Source organism: Esox lucius, chromosome 10 (assembly GCF_011004845.1).
Source record: "Esox lucius isolate fEsoLuc1 chromosome 10, fEsoLuc1.pri, whole genome shotgun sequence".
NCBI classification, from domain to species: Eukaryota; Metazoa; Chordata; class Actinopteri; order Esociformes; family Esocidae; genus Esox; species Esox lucius.
Window position 1 is genome coordinate 24,200,929 of NC_047578.1, and position 23,541 is coordinate 24,224,469.

The window sequence follows — 23,541 nt, forward strand, 5'->3', positions numbered from 1 at the left end:
TTCATAACTACTGTTTCTCTTAAAAAATACAAACGCCCTTAGGCATTATTCATTGTTGCGAGGCAAAGTAGCTACGTCTCTGACTGAATTGCTTCCCAAATCAATTTGCAAGCTAGTAGTAGTTGTGTTGATTGTAGTGTAAGGAAAAACGAGTGGCACACCGATATAGCTAGGATATGTTCAATAAGCTAGCTAGTTAATTACAAAACGCCTTAAGAGCTAATGTAATTTTCGAAGAAACTGTCGGTTGTTTCATTAACAAATAATGTGACAACTGTATGTTGAGGATACAGATTAAGCCTTCTAGCCATTGACCACTTACTACGTTGGTTGGCCAGTTATTTCGGAACATGGCTGGTTGTAGACATCTATTATTGTGTCTTCCCCTTTAAAACATTGAGTGGTCACCTTGTTGTCACGGGAAGCAGTGGTCCACTCTCGTTGAAAACAAGCTAACGTTAGCTAGCTAGCGAAACATAGCTCGCTAGCTAGCAAATATATTAGCAATACATTGAGTTACAACGAATGGCCGGTTATTGGGATGTTTGTTACTCCACACCACTATAATATCAACAGGGAATAGTTTATAGAAGTAGCTAAAGTAGCAGGTAAGGTAACACTAAACTATCGTTGAATTCACTGACTCAGTATAGTGCTAGCAGCCAGGTTGTTAAGGAACGACGGCTTAATAACGTTAGCTAACATTAGTTCATAGTATTGGCCTAGACGGGCTAAGGGAGCAACGACATAGCTAGCTACGAGAGGTTGTCAAAATAAATGTACTCTATGTCTATCGTAAAACCACGTTGTTTAGCTAGCGACCATTTACATTAGCTAAGTAGCTAGTATAGTAACCATTGCTACTACGTTAACGTTTGAAGCTATATGGAATAATTAATCTAGCTTGCTAGTGAAGGCCTACTCCTGCCTAATAAGCCTGGAAAAGAAAACTAGTGAAGAATGACCTGACCTAGTCTGTCCAGCATGATCATCAATTAAAAATCACAGGAAAGGTTGGTTGTCGAGGTATGCTTTCTGCTATTGAAAAGAACAAGATAGAGACTACCATACTTTGTTTTGTACAGTATTGTAGACTGACACTTGGGTGGAGAGGACACCCTAGTGTCAGCCTGGCCAGTATGATTGCAGTTGGAACACTGTTCAGAGTATAAGTCTATACATTATAAAATGCCAAGTTTCCCATAAATGAATTGATCCGGAAGATGGATGCTTTATGTATACATAATTACAGAATTACAAGTGTCCTCTCCATGTCTCTCTTAGGCGACTTCCAAGACAGGTAAGATGGAAGTGCTGTGTTTCCGGTTGCCGGGTCATGGTGATGCAACCCTCAAAAGTATGAACTCCCTGAGGTCCAAGCAGCAGTTCTGTGACATCACCATTGTGGCCAGCGGCAGACAGACATTCCGGGGACACAAAGTTGTCCTGGCAGCCTGCTCCCCTTTTCTGAGAGACCAGTTCCTGCTCAACCCTTCTTCTGAACTGCAGGTGGGTGCCAGCGAACACCTCCATGTGGGTTATGTTTGCAAAATGTTGAGCCTCATCTCAGCAAAGCAACACACAGTAAGTCATACATCTGAGTATTTAACATGGAGATGGGTATAAATAGGGTAGTTAGCCTGTAATACAAGGGATGATTTTCAACATAGAAGGGAAAAAATGATTGCCCCCTTGAGTTTGTTGAGGGTATCACATTGTCAATCGGTCCGCTGATCCAAATATGAAATCATCATCATCATCTATGCATGAGAAGTGTAGACACCTTGATGGCTTACTTACCTATTCAATAATACATAACTGTTTGTAATGTGTGATGGCAATTTCATCAATCAGAACTCTTAAATGAGGAAGTACAGGGCCAAAATTCCCTTGGCACAATTTAATAGTGTATTTGTAAATAGAGAGCCGCGTCCAGCTCTTACAAACATAATAATCCGAGGAGTCTCTAACTTAATACATGAACAGTTCGTATTTAAAGAGGAAAAAGGGGTGTGGTAAGTTGCTGCCCATCTGTCTTGTCAATAAAACACATTCCCCTTGTTCCATCACATATCCTGGGCTTCAAAAAAGGGACAGGCTGTCCTCCCTCACATGGGTAACCTTCTCAATTCTTGAGGAGTCACAATGTCTGGACAAACAACAGATAGACACTAAGGGGTATACAGATTTACTGATATACGAGTAACCCTCTAATCTGCTGGTGCCCGTCAAGGATGCCCCCTAGGCAAACACCAGATCCCTCTCTACCACGTTCCTTTTCTTATCCAAACATGGGGGCTTGCCGTCTTTAACTAGTAACCCATTATACATGTATAGGACCAAGTATACATCAGTTCAAGAATTTCCACAACAAATGTTCTGTTCCTACTTTGCCACCTAGGTTTCGGTCCTTCACAGCTCCTCTGTGGTGTGTGAGCTTCTCCAGTCCTGTTACACCGGGGTGCTCCAGTTCAGTCCCAAGGAGATAGTGAATTACCTGACGGCCGCTAGCTACCTGCAGATGGAGCATGTTGTGGAGAAGTGCCGGGGAGCCCTGGGCAAGTACATGCAGCCAAGGAACCCCACTTCATCAAAGGTTGGTTACCTGTTCCTTGGAGGCCACCTATTGTGACGTTGATTTGTCCGACCGTTTATTATTTTTTTTAAAGGCAAATGTTTACAAAACCTGACAATGTGATTTCACCAAGGCTTCCAAGTGGACCAAGTCGTATTGTTCTTACGTTTTAACAAATTCAACCCGCCAGTCTTCATTGTTTGTCATTTTGCTGCTTGCTTTTAGATCAAGTCAGAGGAGAGCAACACGATGCCAGTGATAGTCAGCGGCAGCAGTCACTCACTCTTGTCATCCTCTGCGGACCATTCTCCCTCCCAGCAGCCTCCAAGCCCTGGACAATCACAAGATGACGACCAGACAGACTCAAACACACAGACGGACATACGGCACGATGACGACACACTGGACGAGATTAAGGTAAACGGATTGTGGGTCGACACCTACGGGTGCCTCCGTCTCTAGATGAATCAGCGGGAGAGAATCAAGCGCTCCACAACAGCAGTTTACTGGTTGTTTGTTTGAATTGCTGGCAAGGTAAAAGTCTGTTGATCTGTTCTTGAGAAATAAACATAACCAGCGTTTGCTCCAGGGTGCCTTGGGAAGTTGGTATATGAAACTATACCCCCCCCCCCCCCCCCATACTGAACCATACTGAATTTCAGCCTCAATGTTTTTCCAGGTGAAGGTCACAGAAGAGGACGAGGGCAGGGAGGATTATGACGTTTTCCGAATCTGCATTGAAGATGAACAGGAGCCGGCGGAGCGTCAAGAGGGAGAGGAGGGCGCTGAGGAAGCCACAGAGGGGCTCCAGGGAGGCCGTTACACAGGAACGGACAGTGTCATCGGGGTGGAGGGCGAGGGAGATGACGTGACCCCAGCCGAAATGGCCCAGCGAGTGGGTGGCTTTGAGAGGGAGGGGCTGCGCGCCTGGAGGCGGAGACTCACTGACTCACCCAAGGTGGGACGCGGGAGGGGTAGGGGGAGGGGCTTCAAGAGGAAGCGGGCCTCTTACCGCGAGAGGGAGAGGCGGCCTCTGGGCATGCAGTATCAGGAAGCGTGGCGCCTGCCCACTGGGGCAGAGCTGATGCAGGGATTCGGCCTGGACTTCGGCCAGGAAGCCATGAGGTCAGGGTTCCTTTCAGAGGGTGAGCTCCCAAGACTGGACTATGGGATGGGGATGGCGGAGGGCCAGGGAGATGACCTGGGCCCCAGGGATGGGAACAGTCTGCCCCATTACAGCCTGGATGACCCCAGTGGGGATGGAGGGGAGGGCAGTATGGGGATGGGGACTGTCCCAGCTGGGGTCGACGAGGCGGGGGATGAGTCGGTGGCGGTGGTGGGCTCAACCTCCAGCACATCAGGGCCGGTGGCGTGCGAGCACTGCGGCCTCTCTTTCCCCTCAGCCCAGTCCCTGGCAGTGCACTCGCGTGCCACCCACCTGCTATATGTGTGCCCCTGCTGCGGACAGCACTTCAACCACTCCAGCAACCTGAACCGCCACATGGCCGTGCACCGCGGCGCCAAAGTGCACAGCTGCCCATTGTGCCACAAGACGTTCACACAGAAGTCCACGCTGTGCGACCACATGAACCTGCACAGTGGCGAGCGGCCCCACTGCTGCGCCTACTGCCACTCGCGCTTCGCCCACAAGCCGGCGCTACGGCGCCACCTTAAGGAACAGCACGGTAAGACCACCGGTCAGAACAGTCTGGAGGCGCAGGCCAAGATGGAGAGAGCGGTTCCTGGGGGAGGAGAGGAAGGACCCACGGGACAAATTTGACTTTCGGCAGGAACACTAATACAAGGTGAAGGGTGAGGAGAATGTCTTCCTTTAACCCACCACTCGGCCAAAGTGTACACTCGTCGAATTTGGATCAAGTGTTACAGATTGCGGTTTGAGGTAAAGAAATTCAAATAAAATTAAAGTTACGATATGGGTCAAGCAAGTGGCTGTGTAACTGCTTTCCAATGAGTGGCATGGAGCATGCCTTCATATTTAAAGGTTGGAAAAAGACAGTGTGTGTACTGGATGGACTTGCTAAGGTGAAGGGAAAAGCACTTGTTTTAGATGTAAGGTGCACAGGTCCAGTTCTTTTTATGGGAGGTAGAGTGTGCTGCACTGGCTCTGACTGAAAATGTTAAGGTGCTCCTCCACAGAGATAACATTTTGCTGTTTGAACTTAGTATCTTTCTTAATATTTTTTTGGAGTGATGACATTGATCTAGCAACTGTATATTGGGGAAACACTGTGGACTGATAATTTATCTTTCAACAATTCAACACTTTGGGAAAGTGACTGACAATTGGACAGTATGACTGAAGTTCCATGTTCCAAGTTTAGAAATTGTTTAATTTTTAACTCACCGGCCAACCAATAAAACATTTTCATTTGTGTATTTATTTAACAGGATGACCTTAAAATCTGGTTGTTGACCGGTTGTGAAGTTCAGGTTCTTTGTGACATTGTGTGTCAACTACAATTCTTACACAGTCTACAGCATTTTTAGGGGATTCCAGAATAATTGGAAATAAAGTATTCAGATGCCTTTACTTTTTCATGTTGTTGTTACAGCCGTTTTCTAAAATGAATAGATCTTTTGTCTCAGCAATCTACTCAAAATACCTCAATGACCAGGTAAAACTGCTTTTTAGAAAGCTACAGAAAATACACTGGTGCTTCCTGTCTTGATTTCCATGATCAAGGCCCTTCTCTCCTAATTGGTAAGTTTGTCTGGACTGACTGCTCAAGGTAAAGCGTTGGTGGTTCCAAACCTCCATTTAAGAATGATTGTGTGCTAGGATCTTCAATGCTGCAGGAAGGTTTTGAAACCCTTCCCATAATCTGTGCCTTGACACAATCCAGTCTCAGAGCTCTATAGACAACTCCTTCGACCTCATGGCTTGGTTTTTGCTCTGACATGCACTTTCAACTATGGGATTTTCGATAGACAGGTGTGTTCTTTTCCAAATCACATCCAATCAATTGAATTTGCACAGGTGGACTCAAGTTGTAGAAACAGGTTAAGGATGATCAATAGAAACAGGATTCCTCAGAATTTCATGTCATAGCAAAGGGTTGAATACTTGTTATATTTCTGTTTTTCATAAATTGTCAAAAAACACATTTTGCTTTGTCATTCTGAGGTATTAACTGTAGATTGATGTGGAAAAAATTCAAATTAATAGATTTTAGAACAAGGCTGTAATGGAAAAGTTGTCGGAATACCTTTTGAATGTGCTGTATTAGTGTAGCATAATCATATTCAATACAAAGGAAACTTTGTAAGAAACTTACACCATGTGAGATAACTTTAACTTATGTACTCGTGCACAAAAATAACAAATTGACTTGTTATGCGCAGGTGAAATAAGTACCTTTCTATCTTGAGCTAGCTGCCACACTATTGTCATGTGCTATTTGAATGGAACCAGACAATGGATGCATGTGGGTTTCATCCTACGCCAGACTGAAGAAGAGATACTATTGTGCTTTTATATTGTGTTATTATATTAAGTTATTATTAAACAAAATGGGTCCCATTCTATTCAAAGCAAGGCCCCATCAAACCACAGGACGGGAAACATTGACATGGTTTCTTGTGCTCCAGAACAAAGCAACCAGGCCACCATACCAACACACACAACCACTGCTCACATGGTTGTTGCCATTTAAACTTTAATGGAAATGTAGCATCAACTTCCAACAATAATAAGTGACCGTGTCATATTAGGCATTGAAAAACAATACCCAAAACTACAGCATTGAAAACACACAAAGCTAACTCATTAATTCAGACTGTTTCAAATTAATTAATCTCCAATGCGGCGAGCATCTTGGCTCATAGGAAATCCTCACTGTACACCACCTGGTTCCTCTTGTCACGATACGAGCCTTTGGCGCTGTTCTGCACAGCTGTTAGAGGGACGAAGAGACAAATGAATTAGTAGAGAATTGATACTGTCAGATACTGCTTGCTAGTCTGAAGCTGTTTGACTATTTACCCAGAGTGGCCCAGACTGATTTGCCGGTGGCTGCCTCCAGCATGGGCTGCTTCCTGGCAATGCTGACTTTGATGGGGACATCTCCCACCGTAGTTTCATTTAACTAAGAGAAGGGAGCCAATACATTTACAGGTTTTGCATTTTAAGAAGTTTATCCGTATATCTCAGCACGGTTTTCAAAGTGGCGTTGACAGAGGTGGTTGGTCTGTTCCTCAGGAATTATTTTTGTGGCATAAAAAATTATATTTACCCCGAAACATCTTTGCTTGTAGTGATAATGTTATTTGGATAGTAAATTGGATTCACTCTGATATTTCTGGATTTCAATTTATTTGGAATTATTTTTAGGACATGCTACTGTACTGCTGGGAATTACTAAGATGAGCATTGGGTGGCTTCTGCTATAACATCTGCTCAAAAGTTTAGGCAACCAATTAACTTCAAAGTTTGATCGGGGGAATGAGAATTGAGCTGGAGCTAAACTTACCTCAGCTACAGCCTGGTCTGCAGATTCTATCTTCTCAAAAGTGATGAATGCGCAGCTAAAAACAAAGAGAGGGAGATGAGAAGTAAACAAACTAAAACAAGGCAGGGAAATAACAATAACACAGAGTCATTCCTTTAAATCTGAAATGCTGTAGTCACTTCGCCATACTTGCGTGGGCTGTCCATGGACAGGTCAATGATAGTGCCATGTTGGCTGAAGGCCGAGCGCAAGCTTTCCTCCACCAGGCCATTTCCATTCACATACACCGTGTTTCCCTTCCTCATACCCCTCCGCTCCGGATACGAGTCTGATCCTGAGGGAGCGAAGGTTGAAGAGATACCTGTCATCCCTACATGAGCCTGTATTTCGAGAGGTACCTTTAAAATGCCAGTGATGAAAGATGCATCAAAGACAGAGAAGTCTGATAAAAGAACACTGACGTCTGAAAGGACCGTCTCGCTCCCTCGACTCTCGGTCTCCTCCCCTGTCCCGGTCGCTATCTCCATCCCGACTCCTGTCTCGCTCGCTCCTGTCGCGGTCTCGCGGCTCTCTGTCTCTGCCCCGTTCTCTCTCCCTGTCCCGTTCTCGCTCTCTGTCGCGCTCCCTCTCTCTATCCATCTCTCGGTCGCCCCGGTCTCTCTCTCGCTCCGCATCTCTGCTGGTGGACAGGGCGCCTCCCCCCTCCTCCTCGTCACGAGCCGCCCGGTCGCCTGGTGTGACGAAGCTGAGTCACAAAGGGGGAGATTTTTAACTGCCGAACACAGTATATAAAACATGATTATAAATTAATTAAAAGCTTTTAGGCTTACCTCTCATACAGAGATTTCCTGTGGGCTCTTTTACCAGACTGGAGTGGAGATTGGAGTAGAGTACCAGAATCAGTTATACACAATTAAAATGTAGATTTTAAAGAGTAACATTTGAATGTTTCCTGTGATATTAGTAAAAGGATGCATTAGTAAAAGGATGCATTTTTTAAGGTAGAGATGTGGGACCTTAATTTGACCAAATATACACTGCTCAAAAAAATTAAGGGAACACTTAAATCACACATCAGGTCTCGATGAAGGAAATATATTAAAGATCAAAATCTTTACTGTACATTGTGTAATTCATTGAGAACAAAATGATGTAACAATGGTCAATGGAAACCAAAATCACCAACCGATTGAGGGCTGGATTCAAAGTCACACTGAAAATCTGAGTAAACAATTAAAATCACAGGCTGCTCATAATGTGACTCATTAGTATGGCCCCACGTGCCAGTATGCACTCCTGACAATATCTGGGCATGCTCCTGATGAGACGTCTGGGCATGCTCCTCTCAGATCTGAATCAGGGCATCAGTGACCTCTTGGACAGTATGTGGTGCTACTTGGCGGCATCAGATGCACTGATACATAACGTTCTCAATTGGATTCAGGGGAATGTGAGTGCCAGTCAAGGTCATCCATGAACTGCCTACACAAACTGGCCACATGAGGCCGGCCAATACTGGTGTTCTCTGGCAAATGCCAATCAAGCTGCATGGTGCTGGGCCCTCATGCCACCCTCATGAAGTCTGTTTCCGACAGTTTGGTCAGAAACATGCACAACTGTAGCCCGCTTTAGGTCATATTGTAGGTCTCTGGCAGTGTTCCTCCTCACGCAAAGGAGCATCTGCAAAACCATTCCCTTTTTGGGGGTTGTCTTGCTGTTGGCTCTCCAGTGCACCTGTTGTCACTTTCATTTGGACCAAAACTGGTGACATTGATACACAATCGCTTATGCTTCTTAACTGGACAGACTGATATCCCTGAAGTTTAACTGACTTGGTGTTAAACTGTGATGATTATGTGTTTCCTTAATTTTTCTGAGCAGTTTATATCAGCAACCTGTGTAAGACTTACAAGGTAGAACCAAATAACCTATGATATAAGCTGGAATTAGGTCCAAAAAGGGGCAGGATAGGCAGTTTGCAGACACAATAGAACCCACATCCGGGGCCCACCCTTGAGGTTTGTGAAGAATAGTGGGCGTAGTTAACCTGAAATATAAGTGTGCACCTAGCAAGAGGCTGTGTTTCTGTAACAAACATGCGTCGGAAGTCTATTTAAAAAATAAACAGGTGAAAAGTGATACAGCATTCTTGCCAAGCAAGCATAGGCTATTCTGATCAGCCAGGAGCACACATTATCTATCTCAGGGGTGTCCAAACTGTTCCACGGAGGGTCGACTCGGTCGAGTGTCTGCAGGTTTTTGGTTTTTCCTATAAATTGGTTCCCAGTTCACACCTAAACAACCAGGTGAAGGTAGAAACTAACCAATTAGTGACATAATCAATCAAAACCTGCAGACACTCGGCCCTCCATGGACCCGATTTGACACCCCTGATCTATCTGTAAAGCACATCTACATTAGCATCATTTCGACTCTGTTTATTTTTATATTTTTAATGCACACTTACAACTGCAAACCAACCCAGAACTACCATGGACAGCGCTGACCACTGCACCACGAGCCACAGAAGGCACCAGGACCCACAACCCAGGACAAATATATTAGGCTGTGAGTTGGTGGTAAGCCAGAGTAAAGGGGGACTCTAACTTGCCTAACCCTAACCCTTACCCTAACCCTAAACACTCTAACCCTGCAAAAATAAGCCTGTACCTTTGTTCCCTTGGACATCACAGGCCTGCATAGCAGTGTTCCTCCACATTAATATATTTCATTATATTAATCTTCTTTATCCTCCTGAGACCATTTGTCTGCATATGAGGACACTATGTTTAGGCTTCCTGCACCATGTACTTCATTCTGCTTCACTAAAACCTATTGTCCTTATTAGAGGAATGTGGTCTGCATCATGCTTAGATATTATACTTATCAGGTCCTACTAATCCCAAATAGCTAAGATAAATTAAAAATGCATACATTATCAAAGCTCAGGTCTTAGGAGGTTATTCATGGTCGTCTTTATTGATCACACTGTAGTTGTGTGTGTGCATACCTATGTACGTACAAATGTAGTTTGGCAAACCAGCCCTCTTCTCTGGGCACATTCCCAGCCCTGCATACGGGACTGTAGGAGGCCATGTTTCACCCCTTGAATCCTTAGGGACACCATTTCCACATCATTGTGTCATTTGATGCAAGGTCCTCCTGTGCTTGACATTGAATGGCCAACCAAGACCACAAAGCTACAGCCAGCACCATCCGTGAGCATACACGCACCCACACACACACACAGATGAGCCATAACATTATGACCACCGACAGGTGAAGTGAATAACACTGATAATCTTTTTATCATGGCACCTGTCAGTGGGTGGGATATGTTAGGCATCAAGTGAACACTCTGTCCTCAAAGTTGATGTGTTAGAAGCAGGAAAAATGCCCAAGTGTGAGGATCTGAGCGATTTTGACAAGGGCCAAACTGTGATGGCTAGAAGACATCTGAGCCAAGGCTCATTGATGCACGTTGGGAGCGAAGGCTGGCCTGTGAGTTCTGATCCAACTGACGAGCTACTGTAGCTCAAATTTATGAAAACGTTCATGCTGGAACTGATAGAAAGGTGTCAGAACACATAGTGCATCACTCTTTGTTGTGTATGGGGCTGTGTAGCCACAGACCAGTCAGGGTGCCCATGCCGACCTCAGTCCACTGCTGATAGCACCTACAATGGGCACTTGAGCATTAGAACTGGACCACGGAGCAATGGAAGAAGGTGGCCTGGTCTGATGAATCACATTTTCTTTTACATCACATGGATGGCCAGGTGCATGTGCATCGCTTACCTGGAGAACACACAGCACCAGGATGCACTATGGGAAGAAGGCAAGCCAGCGGAGGCAGCTTGATGCTTTGGGCAATGTTCTGCTGGGAAACCTTGGATCCTGCCATTCATGTGGATGTTACTTTGACACATACCACCTACTTCAGCATTGTTGCAGACCATGTGCACCCTTTCATGGCAACGATATTCCCTGATGGCATTGGCCTCTTTCAGTAGGATAATGCATCCTGCCACAAAGCAAAAAAGGTTCAGGAATGGTTTGAGGAACACAACAACGAGTTCAAGGTGTTGACTTGGCCTCCAAATTCCCCAGACCTCAATCCAATCAAGCATCTGTGGGATGTGCTGGACAAACAGGTCAGATCCATTGAGACTTATAGGATCTGCTGCTAACTTGGTGCCAGATACCACAGCACACCTTCACAGGTCTAGTGGAATCCATGCCTCGACAGGTCAGGGCTGTTTTAGTGGCAAAAGGGGGACCTACACAATATTAGGCAGGGGGTCAAATATATATAAAATATACACACCCAGATGACATACATATCCATACAATGATTTACATACAAGCATACTCAGTGTGAACTCAACCGCATCCCACATATTTGCATCGCACCAACGCCCCCAAAAGAAACAACTGCTACTTTCTGGAAAATTCCAGAAGCTACCGGCTGGACCAGCCCCGCTCCTACACACCTGCCTGCTCTTGGGACCTTGTCAGAGGAGGCATTCAAGGGCTCTAAGGGAGTAGTTCGGGCAGAGGGGGGTAGCAGAACAGCATGGAGAAGGATGGCCAGGAGATGCAGGGTACAGGAGCATTTACTTGAGCAACAGGGTTAAATTAAGATCTGACACATGTACAGTACATCATTTAATTGGATGATATAATGTTATTCACCTCAGAAAGCTCCTCATCAGTGGAGATGCTCCTCTGGAATGGTTGGAAAGCCACTGGGCCTGGGACTTTTTCTGGATCCTAGTAAATATAGACAAACAAAAATTCCAAGCATAGGCCAGCATTATATATATTACTATGATGTATTAAGAATGGATTCCCTGATCCATTTCCATTACTGTGGTGTACGTCCTTGCATGGTCATTCTTACCTTGAGTTTGATCTCTAGTGTTCTCGATCGTTTGAAGCCAGAGTTTTTGTTCTCTGACTTGATGGCACTAATGGCACCAGACTTGATAAGCATCTTCGCCTGCTCTGTGGCTGTCGCTGTGTCTAGCACAGGCTGGTCCGACAAAGCTAGGGAATGGAAAGAGTACATGTAACTGAAAACAAACATCTTATCAGTATTAGCTTCAAAGACTGAGCTTTTTAAAGTGATTACAATGCCACTTACTGCGTTTCAATCCACTCTGATTGGTCTGGCTGGTTGAACTCTGCTTCTTCAAAGCCATCAAGGCCTTTTTCTGGAGGTGTGAGAATGTGAAGTGGGTGAATAAGAATAGCAGTAGACAGTAATGACTGCATTTCCAGTTCATGCAATAATGACATTAACACTTCAATATTGTTAGTGTGAGAGTGATGGCAGAGAAAGTGGAAAACACAGGACAGTGTGATGGACAGAGTGTGGGGAATTCTAGTGGGCCAAAACCAATGCTGATTTGGTATGTGTACTGGAGGGAGCAGCTTAAACCTCCCTAGGCCACATAAAGGCTTACTTCTGAATGTTTATCTGTAAATGTGGGCAGTGGCACATTGTCGTCAGCTCCAAAGATAGCGATACACACAGTTGCTGGATATAGAGTTATCTCAAGTCAAGTGGAGAGTCAGGGGATTACCTTCTTTTTAAGTTTGGCATATTTCTTCTGCAGAGACTCCTCTTCCTCTGTCAACGAGTTTGGGAACATCACCATGTTGGACCCAACTGTAAAGAATTTGGAAAACTATTGATACAACGACAACATTGCAGTGGTCCCATTTACGCAACACAAGGTCAATATAAACTATTAGCTACACAGGGATTGTACTAGTAGACATGTCGCTATTGTAACGGCAAGGGCAATATATCTTTACGTTGACTAAATATATAGTATTCTGTTGTAACTGAATAGTACTTACCACACTAATAGCTAAGCGTTAGCTAGCTAACTATATACTATGCGCTACATATGTCAGTAAAAATAAACCCCTTAAAAGACATGTATCTTGCAGCTTTTAATATTTTGACTGACGCCACTGTATTTAGAAATGTAGATTTACCTGGCTTTATAGCTCGCTACAGTAGTTATCTACTGCTTTTAATTTATTTCAGTCACTCTTTCACGAACACAAAAACATAGACGCATGAATATGACGTATACTGTTGTTAGGTTGAATGAAAAAATAAATAAAAACGTATTTCTGTTAAAATTCTGAAGAATGTAAATTCTGAATAATGTATGCAATATGTATTTTTGTAAAATAAGAATTAATGTTAACATTAATTAATTTAATCTACTTCCGCCCTATCGATTTTAGCAATTTCCGAAGCGACGTGTTAAACAGTTGCCTGGACCAACTCCCAACTTTCATCTGCGGTAAAAATGGAAAGAATAGGTACCTAAGAAGATTAAAAACATTAAGATAATGTTTGCATGTGCGGTTAATATATTACGCATACATTTAATCACATTTTCGTAATTTTTGTGTAACTTGCATTAAACATGATAGCCTTAGCATGCAAGACAGACCGTTTACTTTCGAATAGCTGCAACAGTATTACAGTAATGATAACTTGGGACAGGTTATGTTTCCTACATTCTAAGGTTAAATAGACTGCTCTGCTGTCTTATAGGTTTGGTCTTGGCATATTTTGATGCGAGTTATTGGCAGAAGTCTATATGCTATTGCAAGAAATTATGACATAATTATATTGATTAATTCGATTTATTTATGTATGTTTATATGTATTTGTGTGCAGTGCTTTTCTTCTCAATCAGTCCCATGTCTTTCTGGCTAGATCTGCCCCCTGTGGGCCCCTCAGACCTCCCTTTGTCCCTGCTGGAGATGGGTTGCTCAGGCAGATTTGAGCTCATCACGCATCCACAGCCCAATGACCAGCCCCTGCCCCAACAAAGCACGGTCAGTATAACAGTCAGTGGTTAAATTGTTCTGAGAACTCAATCTCCATTTCCCAAATATACAAATGGAGTACTCAGATAATAAGAGCAATAGGATATTGCTCCATTTATCACTAATATCTTTCACTAAATCTTTTACCAGAGTTCTCACCTACCTACGTACCTACCTACACACACACATATCCGGGTCCTTTAGAGCCACAAAGTCCCTTGTCGTCACTTTAAGAGGAAAGGCTTTCAATTCCAGATATTTATACATCTCACTCTGATCTGTATAGCTTCCCCATGGACTCCCTCCCACCAGCGTGAGCCTGGAGACTGAGGTAGAGAACCAATTTCTACACGATCCGGCCTGGCTCCCCATACACGACCCCGACGCTGCCTTCCACAGGTTTCTCAAGTGAGTCTGCATACATTTTTTCTTTGTCCTCTTGTTTTGGCTTGGTTTGATGCGAGGTAAATCTATTGTAGAAACTATTGTTTATATAAATGTATTTCAGTGATTGATAGTAGAAATGTGGCTTTTCACCTGTACTGAACTTCTGCTGTTCTATTACATTGTCATGGAATGTCTTTGCATTGACATATTTGTTCTTCACCAGGCTGGCAGAGAGAGATGTTAATGTGGAGTCACTTCTCCATTGTGCTCTGTCTCCTCTGCACTCTGGCATTTCTGTAATCAGAGACCCAACCACAGGAATGCTCTTGGACTTCACTGAGGTATAAAACACTTCACACTGCTTAGACTTTGTATAACTTAATAGCCTATGTGCTTTGTTAACAGTGGTTTCAACTAAAGCTAGTCCAACTCAAGCCTGACTTGAACTTTATTGACTTAGACTGAGATTCACCTGTTATTTGTGATGCGGTCTGCTTGTGTATTTGAATTTGGACTGTATTAAACAGAATGCAAGCAGCATTCAGTGGATAGGCAATGCGGCTCATGTTATCTAGCTAGTACACCAGCCTATATCAGCTAGTGTGCTGTAGGAAAAAACAACTTTGGGGGAGGTGGGTAGGCAGGCTCATATCCACTTTGGGTCAGCCTCCGACTGGCTTCATATACACATCGCACAACACTTCCCCTTCATCACTAGTCACAAACATACTGTTTAATTTTGCTCAGGTAAGAAACACAAACTGCACTGCATATAGCCAAATACTAGTATTAATGTTTTTCTCTCACTTGGAACCTATAGAAAACTAAGCACTATTTGTAGTTGTCATTTTGCTCTCTAATTATACAGAAATTTTTAATTGCTTCAAAATGTAATTACTGAATGAACTATTGAACATTCCGTGTAAATACATACTTTATGTTGGTGAGTCCGTATATAAATTACCATTGTAATATCGCACAATTTATTGTATTCTATCAAATCACTCAGGCTAATAACTAACGGTGCAACTGCGCAAATAGTAAAGGACCAACATCAAGCATTCAAACAGTGGTAGCTAACAATGTTGGAAGAACCCAGAATCATTTGGATTGTTTTAGTTTTTCAGTAGATTGTGCATAGTGTCACACAATGTTGAGAATACATAAATACCAACAAGAATTCCCTGCCCACTTTCTTGTAGAGAGGTGCTGTCTGTGCCAACCTCCGGTGCCCCTCTTGAGAGGGTCTTTAGTCATGGGAGCATCGTTATGAGGGCTCACAGAGCCAGGCTAATGCAGAACAGTCTTATGTTTGGGACTGAAACCAATTTAATTGTTATTAAAATTATTGTCTGGGTAACAAATGTGCTGACTTTTGAAAGTTTTTCTATTTAATTTGTGGCTGTTTCAGATTCTAACAAAAAGATACTGGCCCAGATACTATAGTTCCTCTTAGAAAATAATGTAAGTGAGGAAACTAAATTCATGTGGAAACTAAATTCATTGCAAAAACAACATTCAAACCCTCTCTTCCCTATCCAGCAAGTATGTTTTATAAAGGACATTTGCGGGATATTTGGTTTCTCTGTTTATGGAAATTGACAAGAGAAACAATATATTCACTAAAGCTCCATTGTCAAATTAACTTGCAAATAAAGCAGTGGTAATGTGGTATACAGTAATTCTTTGGTAATCTCAGACTCTGTGACTAGACCTTTGGAACAGTGACTTGTCACTTACAAAAGGGTTCTCGGACTCCACTCAAACATAGCTGTAGTGACTTGTCTTGGGCTTCAGCACACAGTACTTGGGACACAACTCTGACTTTAGACTTATTGACTGGACTACAACAATGGTGTCTTCAAGTGGAATATATAAGCACTCTGCACTAATAATTAGGGCCCATACAATAACACTATTTCTCAAGTTATTAGTATTGTGTCAAGCAAACAAACAATTGTTTTGTTCTCCAGTCACATGAGTCTGTTTTCCAAGCTATAGCACATATATGTTACACACTGCAGGTTTAAAAAAAAAAAAAGCCTGAATTGGGTCTGCTTATTCTTTGTTTTATTGGATATTGAGATATTGGTATCACTATCAACCATTGTGGTGGTATCCTATTCAAAATTCCTCCCACTTTGTCCAGGTGTTGCTTGAGGACACAGGCATCTCTGCTAAGAATTCTATGTCTCTGCAACGCCCACCTAACCCTAACCCCTCTGAGAGCCTCAGAGGAAGCAACACCAACTACCCCTTTTTGCCTGGTGAGTCAGACACACACACATTCACAAGCCAAGTGTTATTCATTGTGTTGAATTAAAGTTTTTTTTACCTTATATATTTCTTATACAGGAGGCATGGAGGAGCTGACACTAGAGCAAATCAAAGAGAAATCAGATCTGGAGGAGGACATAGACTTTGAGAATGGTGATTTGACTTTTATTTTACAGATTTGAGGTGCGGGGGGGCAGTGGTATTTGATTAAAACGCAGTAAGCGGGGGTTATTGTTAGGGGAGTGCTTTCCCTACAGTAAAATTCAAACCGAGATGACATTTGAACTAACGTCTTCCCCTTTACCGCAGGGTTACTTACAGTGCCACCTGGTCTTAAAGTTGGGATGGACTTCAGTGACAAAGGTTTGAGTGGAAAAACTCCCTAATGGTTACAATTTTGGCTTGGGCTTATTAACCCAATGAGTTCAATACATAATCAGTGGGCCTCCTCTTCAAACTTTTTCTCCCAAGATGCCAAAACCACAAAAAGAGAAGTCAACCTCATGTCCCTCCTGTCCACCTTTGATGACATTATTGACTGCCGGGCTGAGATAGAGGAGGAGAAAGGCCAGGGAGGTGGAGATGCTCCCAAACTACCCAGGACTAACAGCCTAGAAGACCTTGGCATCAAGGTATCAAAGAAAGGCTTTTTATTTCATTTGTGGAAGCATAACCTTAAAATCAAACAACATTTACGTCATAACTTTTGTGGACATTCACGTTCGTATCACGTTCATATCATGTTCATATCGGATGACAGGTTGTTTAATTCCTCCTGTAGGATTCCCCCTCTACGCCTGCAACCACTTCAGCAGATAAAAAAGATGGTAAGACGTCCAAACCAGTAGAGGGCCAGGAGGAAAAAAAGAGATGGGCTATTCCAGTAGACATCACCTCCCCCTGTGATGACTTCTACAAGCGCATCCCCAACCCAGCCTTTAAGGTAGTGCACTGTAATGACAAGCTAGCATGTTGGTTTGATAAATTATGTAGAGAAAATCGCTGCCAACAATTGGGTTATAAATGGCCTACTTCCCTGACTTTTGACAATGAACAAATCCAAACAAACAACAATAAAATACATTTTCCTCACAGAACCCAGTTCATTGTGCAGTATTAATGATTTCCCCCAAATCTTCCTCATCTCTGGTAGTATCCCTTTGAGCTGGACGTCTTCCAGAAGCAGGCGGTGTTGAGGCTGGAGGCCCACGAGTCGGTGTTTGTGGCGGCTCACACTTCAGCCGGCAAAACTGTGGTGGCCGAATATGCCATTGCACTTTCACAGAAACACATGACACGGTATTATTTAAACTGGTTCCTTAAAATCAAAAATCCAACAAGTTAAAATAAAACAATTGTTCATCCAAAAGTATTTGTGAAATGTACAGCTCCGGAAAAAATTAAGAGGACATTGCACTTTTTTCTTTCCCAAAAAAGTTGAAAAGGAATGTTTTGAGTGAGGAACAGAAGCGTTCTATTTGCAGTGGACTCATAATTTTAACTCTTCTGTTCCTCACTCAAAACCTTCCTTTTCGACTTAATTGGAAAGGAACAGAAAGGAAAGAAAAACGTGCAGTGGTCTCTTAATTGTTTCCGGAGCTGTATTATTAACATTGACTGCTTGTTTAATTTTTTCCTGTTATGCCAATCATCAATACGAGTGTGGTGTAACCCAACCTCTTCACCCTGATAGGACCATTTACACATCCCCGATCAAAGCGCTGTCCAATCAGAAGTTCCGTGACTTCAAGACCACCTTTGGGGATGTGGGGCTGCTTACTGGGGACGTTCAGCTGAGTCCTGAAGCCTCCTGTCTCATCATGACCACTGAGATATTGAGGTGACATAACATTTGCGTTCCATATCCATTTTGTTATAAGATTACACATCACATTCTAACTCCACACTCCCAGTACCTATGGAACACTGCTTATACTGTCTAACACTCAGGAGCACATACTGATGTTTATAACTAAAAACTTTTATTAAATGCTTTAATTATATTGCCCCCTGTGCATTTTAATAGGCAGCTTAGTTTTTGCAAGTCTCGTCTGCAATGGATTTGTTATCATAATTTTTTTACATAAAGAAAATAGAAGCCTGGCTCGTGAAAGAAAATAGAAGCCTGGCTCGTGTCACACGTGTACACTGTCTCAAACAAATAAAGGCCTGGGTTTTTATAGACATTTTGTGGAATGACAAACATTTATGCTTATAAGCCTCCACATCCTTTTACGAAATTAATGGAACTCTGACTGATGCTTCGTGTTTACTGGCTGACTGAGACATTCTCTCTGTGTCTGTCTGCCTGTGTCTCTCTGTGTGTCTGTCTGTCTGTCTGTCTGTCTGTCTGCCTGTGTCTGTCTGTCTGTCTGCCTGTGTCTGTCTGCCTGTGTCTCTGTCTGTCTGCCTGTGTCTCTCTGTCTGTCTGTCTGTCTGCCTGTGTCTCTCTCTCTGTCTGTCTGTCTGTCTGCCTGTGTCTCTGTCTATCTGTCTGCCTGTGTCTCTGTCTATCTGTCTGCCTGTGTCTCTGTCTATCTGTCTGCCTGTGTCTCTGTCTGTCTGCCTGTGTCTCTGTCTGTCTGTCTGCCTGTGTCTCTGTCTGTCTGTCTGCCTGTGTCTCTGTCTGTCTGTCTGCCTGTGTCTCTGTCTGTCTGCCTGTGTCTCTGTCTCTGTCTCTCTCATAGGTCCATGCTCTATAACGGTTCAGAGGTCATACGTGATTTAGAGTGGGTGATCTTTGACGAAGTTCACTACATCAATGACGCTGAGGTAAGGGGTTGGCATCTCTTCAAAGTTTCTCACCTCACCGTTGTCAGAAAACATGTTTCTGAATCCCCTCCTGTGTTTTTATATGTAGAGAGGAGTGGTGTGGGAGGAGGTTCTCATCATGTTGCCTGATCACGTCAGCATTATTCTGCTGAGTGCCACTGTTCCCAATTCCGTGGAGTTCAGCGAGTGGATCGGGTACATTGTTTACTTTTGACCAGAGTTCTTCTGTTTTTCCTGAAAATCTTTTGTTTAACCTATTCTGACCCTTTGAATATCTGGCCTTTCTTATGACCATGTGACATGTGAAGGAATCACTCTTGGCCCTGTGACGAACACAATTTCACCTTTTTATTTTTCATTTTTACTTTGTATTATAAGACTTAGTTTTTCAGGCAGTTTTGCTTTATTGGACAGAAAAGTGGTGATAGATTGCGAGAGCGTTTGCTGAAAGAGCAGTAGGTCGGCCTCAAACCCACGCCACAGCAGTACTTCAGAACAGCAGTCTAGACGGGCAACTTCTTTTGTCTTTTTACTAACCTGGTTAGGAGAAAAGCATTCTCCTAACCAGCGTTATCAATTCTGTTTGAAGCTTCGTGACAAATTCTCATCCTTATTCTAGGTAGAGTATTACCTGGTCAAGTCACACCATTCGGAAAACCTCAACTTAGTTGCAACGCATAATAACCATTGCTTAAGGCTGTCATTTCTGATATGTTGAACTTGTCCTCTGGTAGCTTAAGAATGGATGACTGTCTTTGACGTGTGACTGGTTTGCTTCAGTTCCTCTCGTCCTCTCCCCTGTCCAGGCGCATCAAGAAGAAGCACATCTATGTGATCAGCACGGTGAAGAGGCCTGTCCCTCTGGAACACTATCTGTACACGGGAAACAGCACCAAGACTCAGAAAGAGATGTTTCTATTGCTGGACGCTGCCGGCAACTTACAAACCAAAGGGTACCTGCTATCACATATTCTCCCATTCCCCCTAAACATTGTCCTTGTGTGGTGATGTAGTGATCTTTGTATCTATTTTGTTTTTAAGGTATTATGCTGCAATAGATGCCAAAAAGGAACGTACCAGTAAGCACGCCCAGTCCTTTGGGACAAAAAATGCATCGCAGAACACTACACCAAACCAGGTAGAAACAATTTATTTTGTGCTATCTTTCTTTCCACCTTTTTTTGCTCTTTCATTCTTTCCTTTATTCACTGACTCACTCGCTCAGGGAACAGTAATGAGGGTTTGGTTTTAATGATGGACGTTTTTGGAAACTTTGAGCGTTAAAGGATAATTCTAGGGTCTTTATATTTCAATTTTACTGTCAATTCACAAGGTAGATGTGCCTGAGCATTGTTATTTGTAAAACCAACTGGACCGATTTGCAGGTTTTTTTTTGTAAAGATGGTTGACTCAAACCAGCCTCTTGCTGCTCTCTCACCATCACTGAAGCTTGCTTATTCCCATGGCAACAAAAGACTGTAAGAACATCTCTTTTCTGCATTGCTTTGTGGATGGAGTGTTTTGTGAGAGAGAAAGAAAAACAAAATCTAATCTCTGTAATATTATATTTTTCTCCCCTACACACTTTCTCCTCCATCTCTGCACCAGGACCGGGCAGTGTGGCTTTCGCTCCTCCACTTCCTGTCCCAGCGCCAGCTGACCCCTGTGGTGGCATTCACTTTCTCCAGGACGCGCTGTGATGACAATGCTCGTTCATTGGCCACCATGGACCTGACCAGCTCGACCGAGAAGAGCGAGATCCACTCCTTCTTCCAGAAAAGCCTGAGCCGGCTCAGGGGAGGGGACCGCCAGTTGCCCCAGGTAGGGTGCACTCTGGTTGGGTCTAGTTCAGTTGCACTGTCTGGGAGAAATAACACAGTATAAACAGTTGGACATCTAGCCAAGAAATGGTTGTCAGCAGTCTGATTTCTGATGTAGATCGTGTTGATGAGGGACCTGCTGAAGAGGGGGATCGGCGTACATCACAGCGGCATCCTGCCAATCCTGAAGGAGGTCATTGAGATGCTGTTCTCCCGGGGGCTAGTAAAGGTGACTCAATGTGGCAATTGATCAGTATCCTGAAACAAAAATGCTAATTCATGTTCTCTACCTCTTTCATCAAAGGAAACCTTAATTTATTTAAAGTGCTTTTAACTTTTTAACACACATTGATTCTTTATAAAACCTGGACAAAAATTTCAACCAAATGTAGTCCAAATAAGTGTTTAGAGTAAGGATCTAGGGGAATATAGTATCTGACCAGTAACCAAAATGTTGCTTCAATGAACCACACATCCTGGAAACATCTCCTGTTCTATCCTTGAGCAAAACCCTTGACCCGTAATTGCTTTTGTAAATTGGTGTAGATTAGTGTGTTTACAAATTTCTTTAACGTATTTTATTTTTATTTTATTCTTAACATTAACTGGACACTTATCTAAAAGCATATTCATTTTGGACTTCCCAGACCTCTTTTCAGACCTCTTCATATTTTATTGTGTTATATTTAAAATAAGTTTAAAATATTGTGTTTATTGTGTTATATTTAAAAATAAGACTGAGTTGTATTTAAAATAAGTATATATACACTACCATTCAAAAGTTTGGGGTCACTTTAGAGATGTCCTTGTTTTCAAAAGATAAGCAAAACAGTGGGGAGAACAAGTATCTGATTCAGTGCTGATTTTGCAGGTTTTCCCACTTACAAAGCATGTAGGAGTCATAGGTACTCTTCAACTGTGAGTGACGGAATCTAAAACAAAAATCCAGAAAATCACATTGTATGATTTTTAAGTAATTAATTTGTCTTTTATTGCATGACATAAGTAGAAAAACCAGAACTTAATATTTGGTACAGAAACCTCTGTTTTCAATTACAGAGATCATATACATTTCCTGTAGTTCTTGACCAGGTTTGCACACACTACAGCAAGGATTTTGGCCCACTCCTCCATACAGACGACCTCTAGATTCTTCAGGTTTCGGGGCTGTCGCTGGGCAATACAGACTTTCAGCTCCCTCCAAAGATTTTCTATTGGGTTCAGGTCTGGAGACTGGCTAGGCCACTCCAGGACCTTGAGATGCTTCTTACGGAGCCACTCCTTGGTTGCCCTGGCTGTGTGTTTTGGGTCGTAGTCATGCTGGAAGACCCAGCCACGACCCATCTTCAATGCTCTTACTGAGAAAAGGAGGTTGTTGGCCAAGATCTCGCGATACAAGGCCCCATCCATCCTCCCCTCAATATGGTGCAGTCGTCCTGTCCCCTTTGCAGAAAAGCATCCCCAAAAAGGATGTTTCCAACTCCATGCTTCACGGTTGGGATAGTGTTCTTGGGGTTGTACTCATCCTTCTTCTTCCTCCAAACAGAGCGAGTGGAGTTTAGACCAAAAAGCTCTATTTTTGTCTCATCAGACCACATGACCTTCTCCCATTCCTCCTCTGGATCATCCAGATGGTCATTGGCAAACTTCAGACAGGCCTGGACATGCGCAGGCTTGAGCTGGGGGACCTTGGTGCGCTGCAGGATTTTTTAATCCATGTTACTAATGGTTTTCTTTGAGACTATGGTCCCAGCTCTCTTCAGGTCATTGACCAGGTCCTGCCATGTAGTTATGGGCTGATCCTTCACCTTCCTCATGATCATTGATACCCCACGAGGTGAGATCTTGCATGGAGCCCCAGACCAAGGGAGATTGACCATCATCTTGAACTTCTTCCATTTTCTAACAATTGCGCCAACAGTTGTTGCCTTCTCACCAAGGTGCTTGCCTATTGTCCTGTAGCCCATCCCAGCCTTGTGCAGGTCTACAATTTGATCCCTGATGTTCTTACACAGCTCTCTGGTCTTGGCCATTGTGGAGAGGTTGGAGTCTGTTTGATTGTGTGTGGCAGGTGTCTCTTATACAGGTAACGAGTTCAAACAGGGGCAGTTAATACAGGTAATGAGTGGAGAACAGGAGGGCTTCTTAAAGAAAAACTAACAGGTCTGTGAGTGCCAGAATTCTTGCAAAATGCAAAGAAATTATTAAAAAATGTGAAATTCTGGATTTTTGTTTTAGATTCTGCCTCTCACAGTTGAAGTGTACCTATGATACAAATTACAGACTTCTACATGCTTTGTAAATGGGAAATCCTGCAAAATCGGCAGTGTATCAAATACTTGTTCTCTCCACTGTAACATCAAATTGTTTAGAAATACAG

The 23,541-nt window shown here is 43.1% G+C and overlaps 3 protein-coding genes across 5 annotated transcripts in view; 2 read left to right on the forward strand and 1 right to left on the reverse strand.

Moving 5' to 3' along the window:
• The first annotated feature begins 39 nt into the window (after window positions 1-39).
• Window positions 40-5,126, forward strand: LOC105027857 (zinc finger and BTB domain-containing protein 12). Of its 3 annotated transcripts, none has more exons than XM_010900179.4 (5): window positions 40-1,026; window positions 1,285-1,509; window positions 2,402-2,596; window positions 2,801-2,992; window positions 3,255-5,126. In XM_010900179.4, the coding sequence occupies exons 2-5, from the start codon at window positions 1,306-1,308 to the stop codon at window positions 4,353-4,355; spliced, it is 1,692 nt and encodes a 563-aa protein (XP_010898481.1). In that variant the 5' UTR covers window positions 40-1,026; window positions 1,285-1,305; the 3' UTR covers window positions 4,356-5,126. The 3 variants fall into 3 exon arrangements, with proteins under 3 accessions (XP_010898481.1, XP_010898482.1, XP_010898480.1); XM_010900180.4 differs by having other exon boundaries at window positions 40-1,013; XM_010900178.4 differs by having other exon boundaries at window positions 40-608.
• A 1,108-nt stretch (window positions 5,127-6,234) lies between these two features.
• nelfe (negative elongation factor complex member E) lies at window positions 6,235-13,163 on the reverse strand. The gene is made up of 11 exons (XM_010900175.4): window positions 13,054-13,163; window positions 12,633-12,718; window positions 12,191-12,260; window positions 11,948-12,093; window positions 11,740-11,817; window positions 7,875-7,912; window positions 7,506-7,789; window positions 7,234-7,378; window positions 7,066-7,120; window positions 6,579-6,681; window positions 6,235-6,489 (listed from the first exon to the last, which is right to left on the reverse strand). The coding sequence occupies exons 2-11, from the start codon at window positions 12,705-12,707 to the stop codon at window positions 6,416-6,418; spliced, it is 1,068 nt and encodes a 355-aa protein (XP_010898477.1). The 5' UTR covers window positions 12,708-12,718; window positions 13,054-13,163; the 3' UTR covers window positions 6,235-6,415.
• Window positions 12,686-23,541, forward strand: part of skiv2l (SKI2 homolog, superkiller viralicidic activity 2-like) — a 28,341-nt gene continuing 17,485 nt past the window's right edge. Inside the window, exons 1-18 of the mRNA XM_010900176.5 lie at window positions 12,686-12,786; window positions 13,312-13,389; window positions 13,793-13,914; window positions 14,192-14,313; window positions 14,516-14,633; window positions 16,442-16,559; window positions 16,648-16,722; window positions 16,879-16,932; window positions 17,041-17,201; window positions 17,351-17,512; window positions 17,723-17,868; window positions 18,263-18,409; window positions 19,257-19,341; window positions 19,430-19,536; window positions 20,148-20,294; window positions 20,383-20,479; window positions 20,950-21,162; window positions 21,280-21,390. Of these exons, the coding sequence (XP_010898478.1) occupies window positions 13,377-13,389; window positions 13,793-13,914; window positions 14,192-14,313; window positions 14,516-14,633; window positions 16,442-16,559; window positions 16,648-16,722; window positions 16,879-16,932; window positions 17,041-17,201; window positions 17,351-17,512; window positions 17,723-17,868; window positions 18,263-18,409; window positions 19,257-19,341; window positions 19,430-19,536; window positions 20,148-20,294; window positions 20,383-20,479; window positions 20,950-21,162; window positions 21,280-21,390 (1,998 nt within the window). The 5' untranslated portion in view covers window positions 12,686-12,786; window positions 13,312-13,376. The remainder of the gene's footprint in view (window positions 12,787-13,311; window positions 13,390-13,792; window positions 13,915-14,191; window positions 14,314-14,515; window positions 14,634-16,441; window positions 16,560-16,647; window positions 16,723-16,878; window positions 16,933-17,040; window positions 17,202-17,350; window positions 17,513-17,722; window positions 17,869-18,262; window positions 18,410-19,256; window positions 19,342-19,429; window positions 19,537-20,147; window positions 20,295-20,382; window positions 20,480-20,949; window positions 21,163-21,279; window positions 21,391-23,541) is intronic.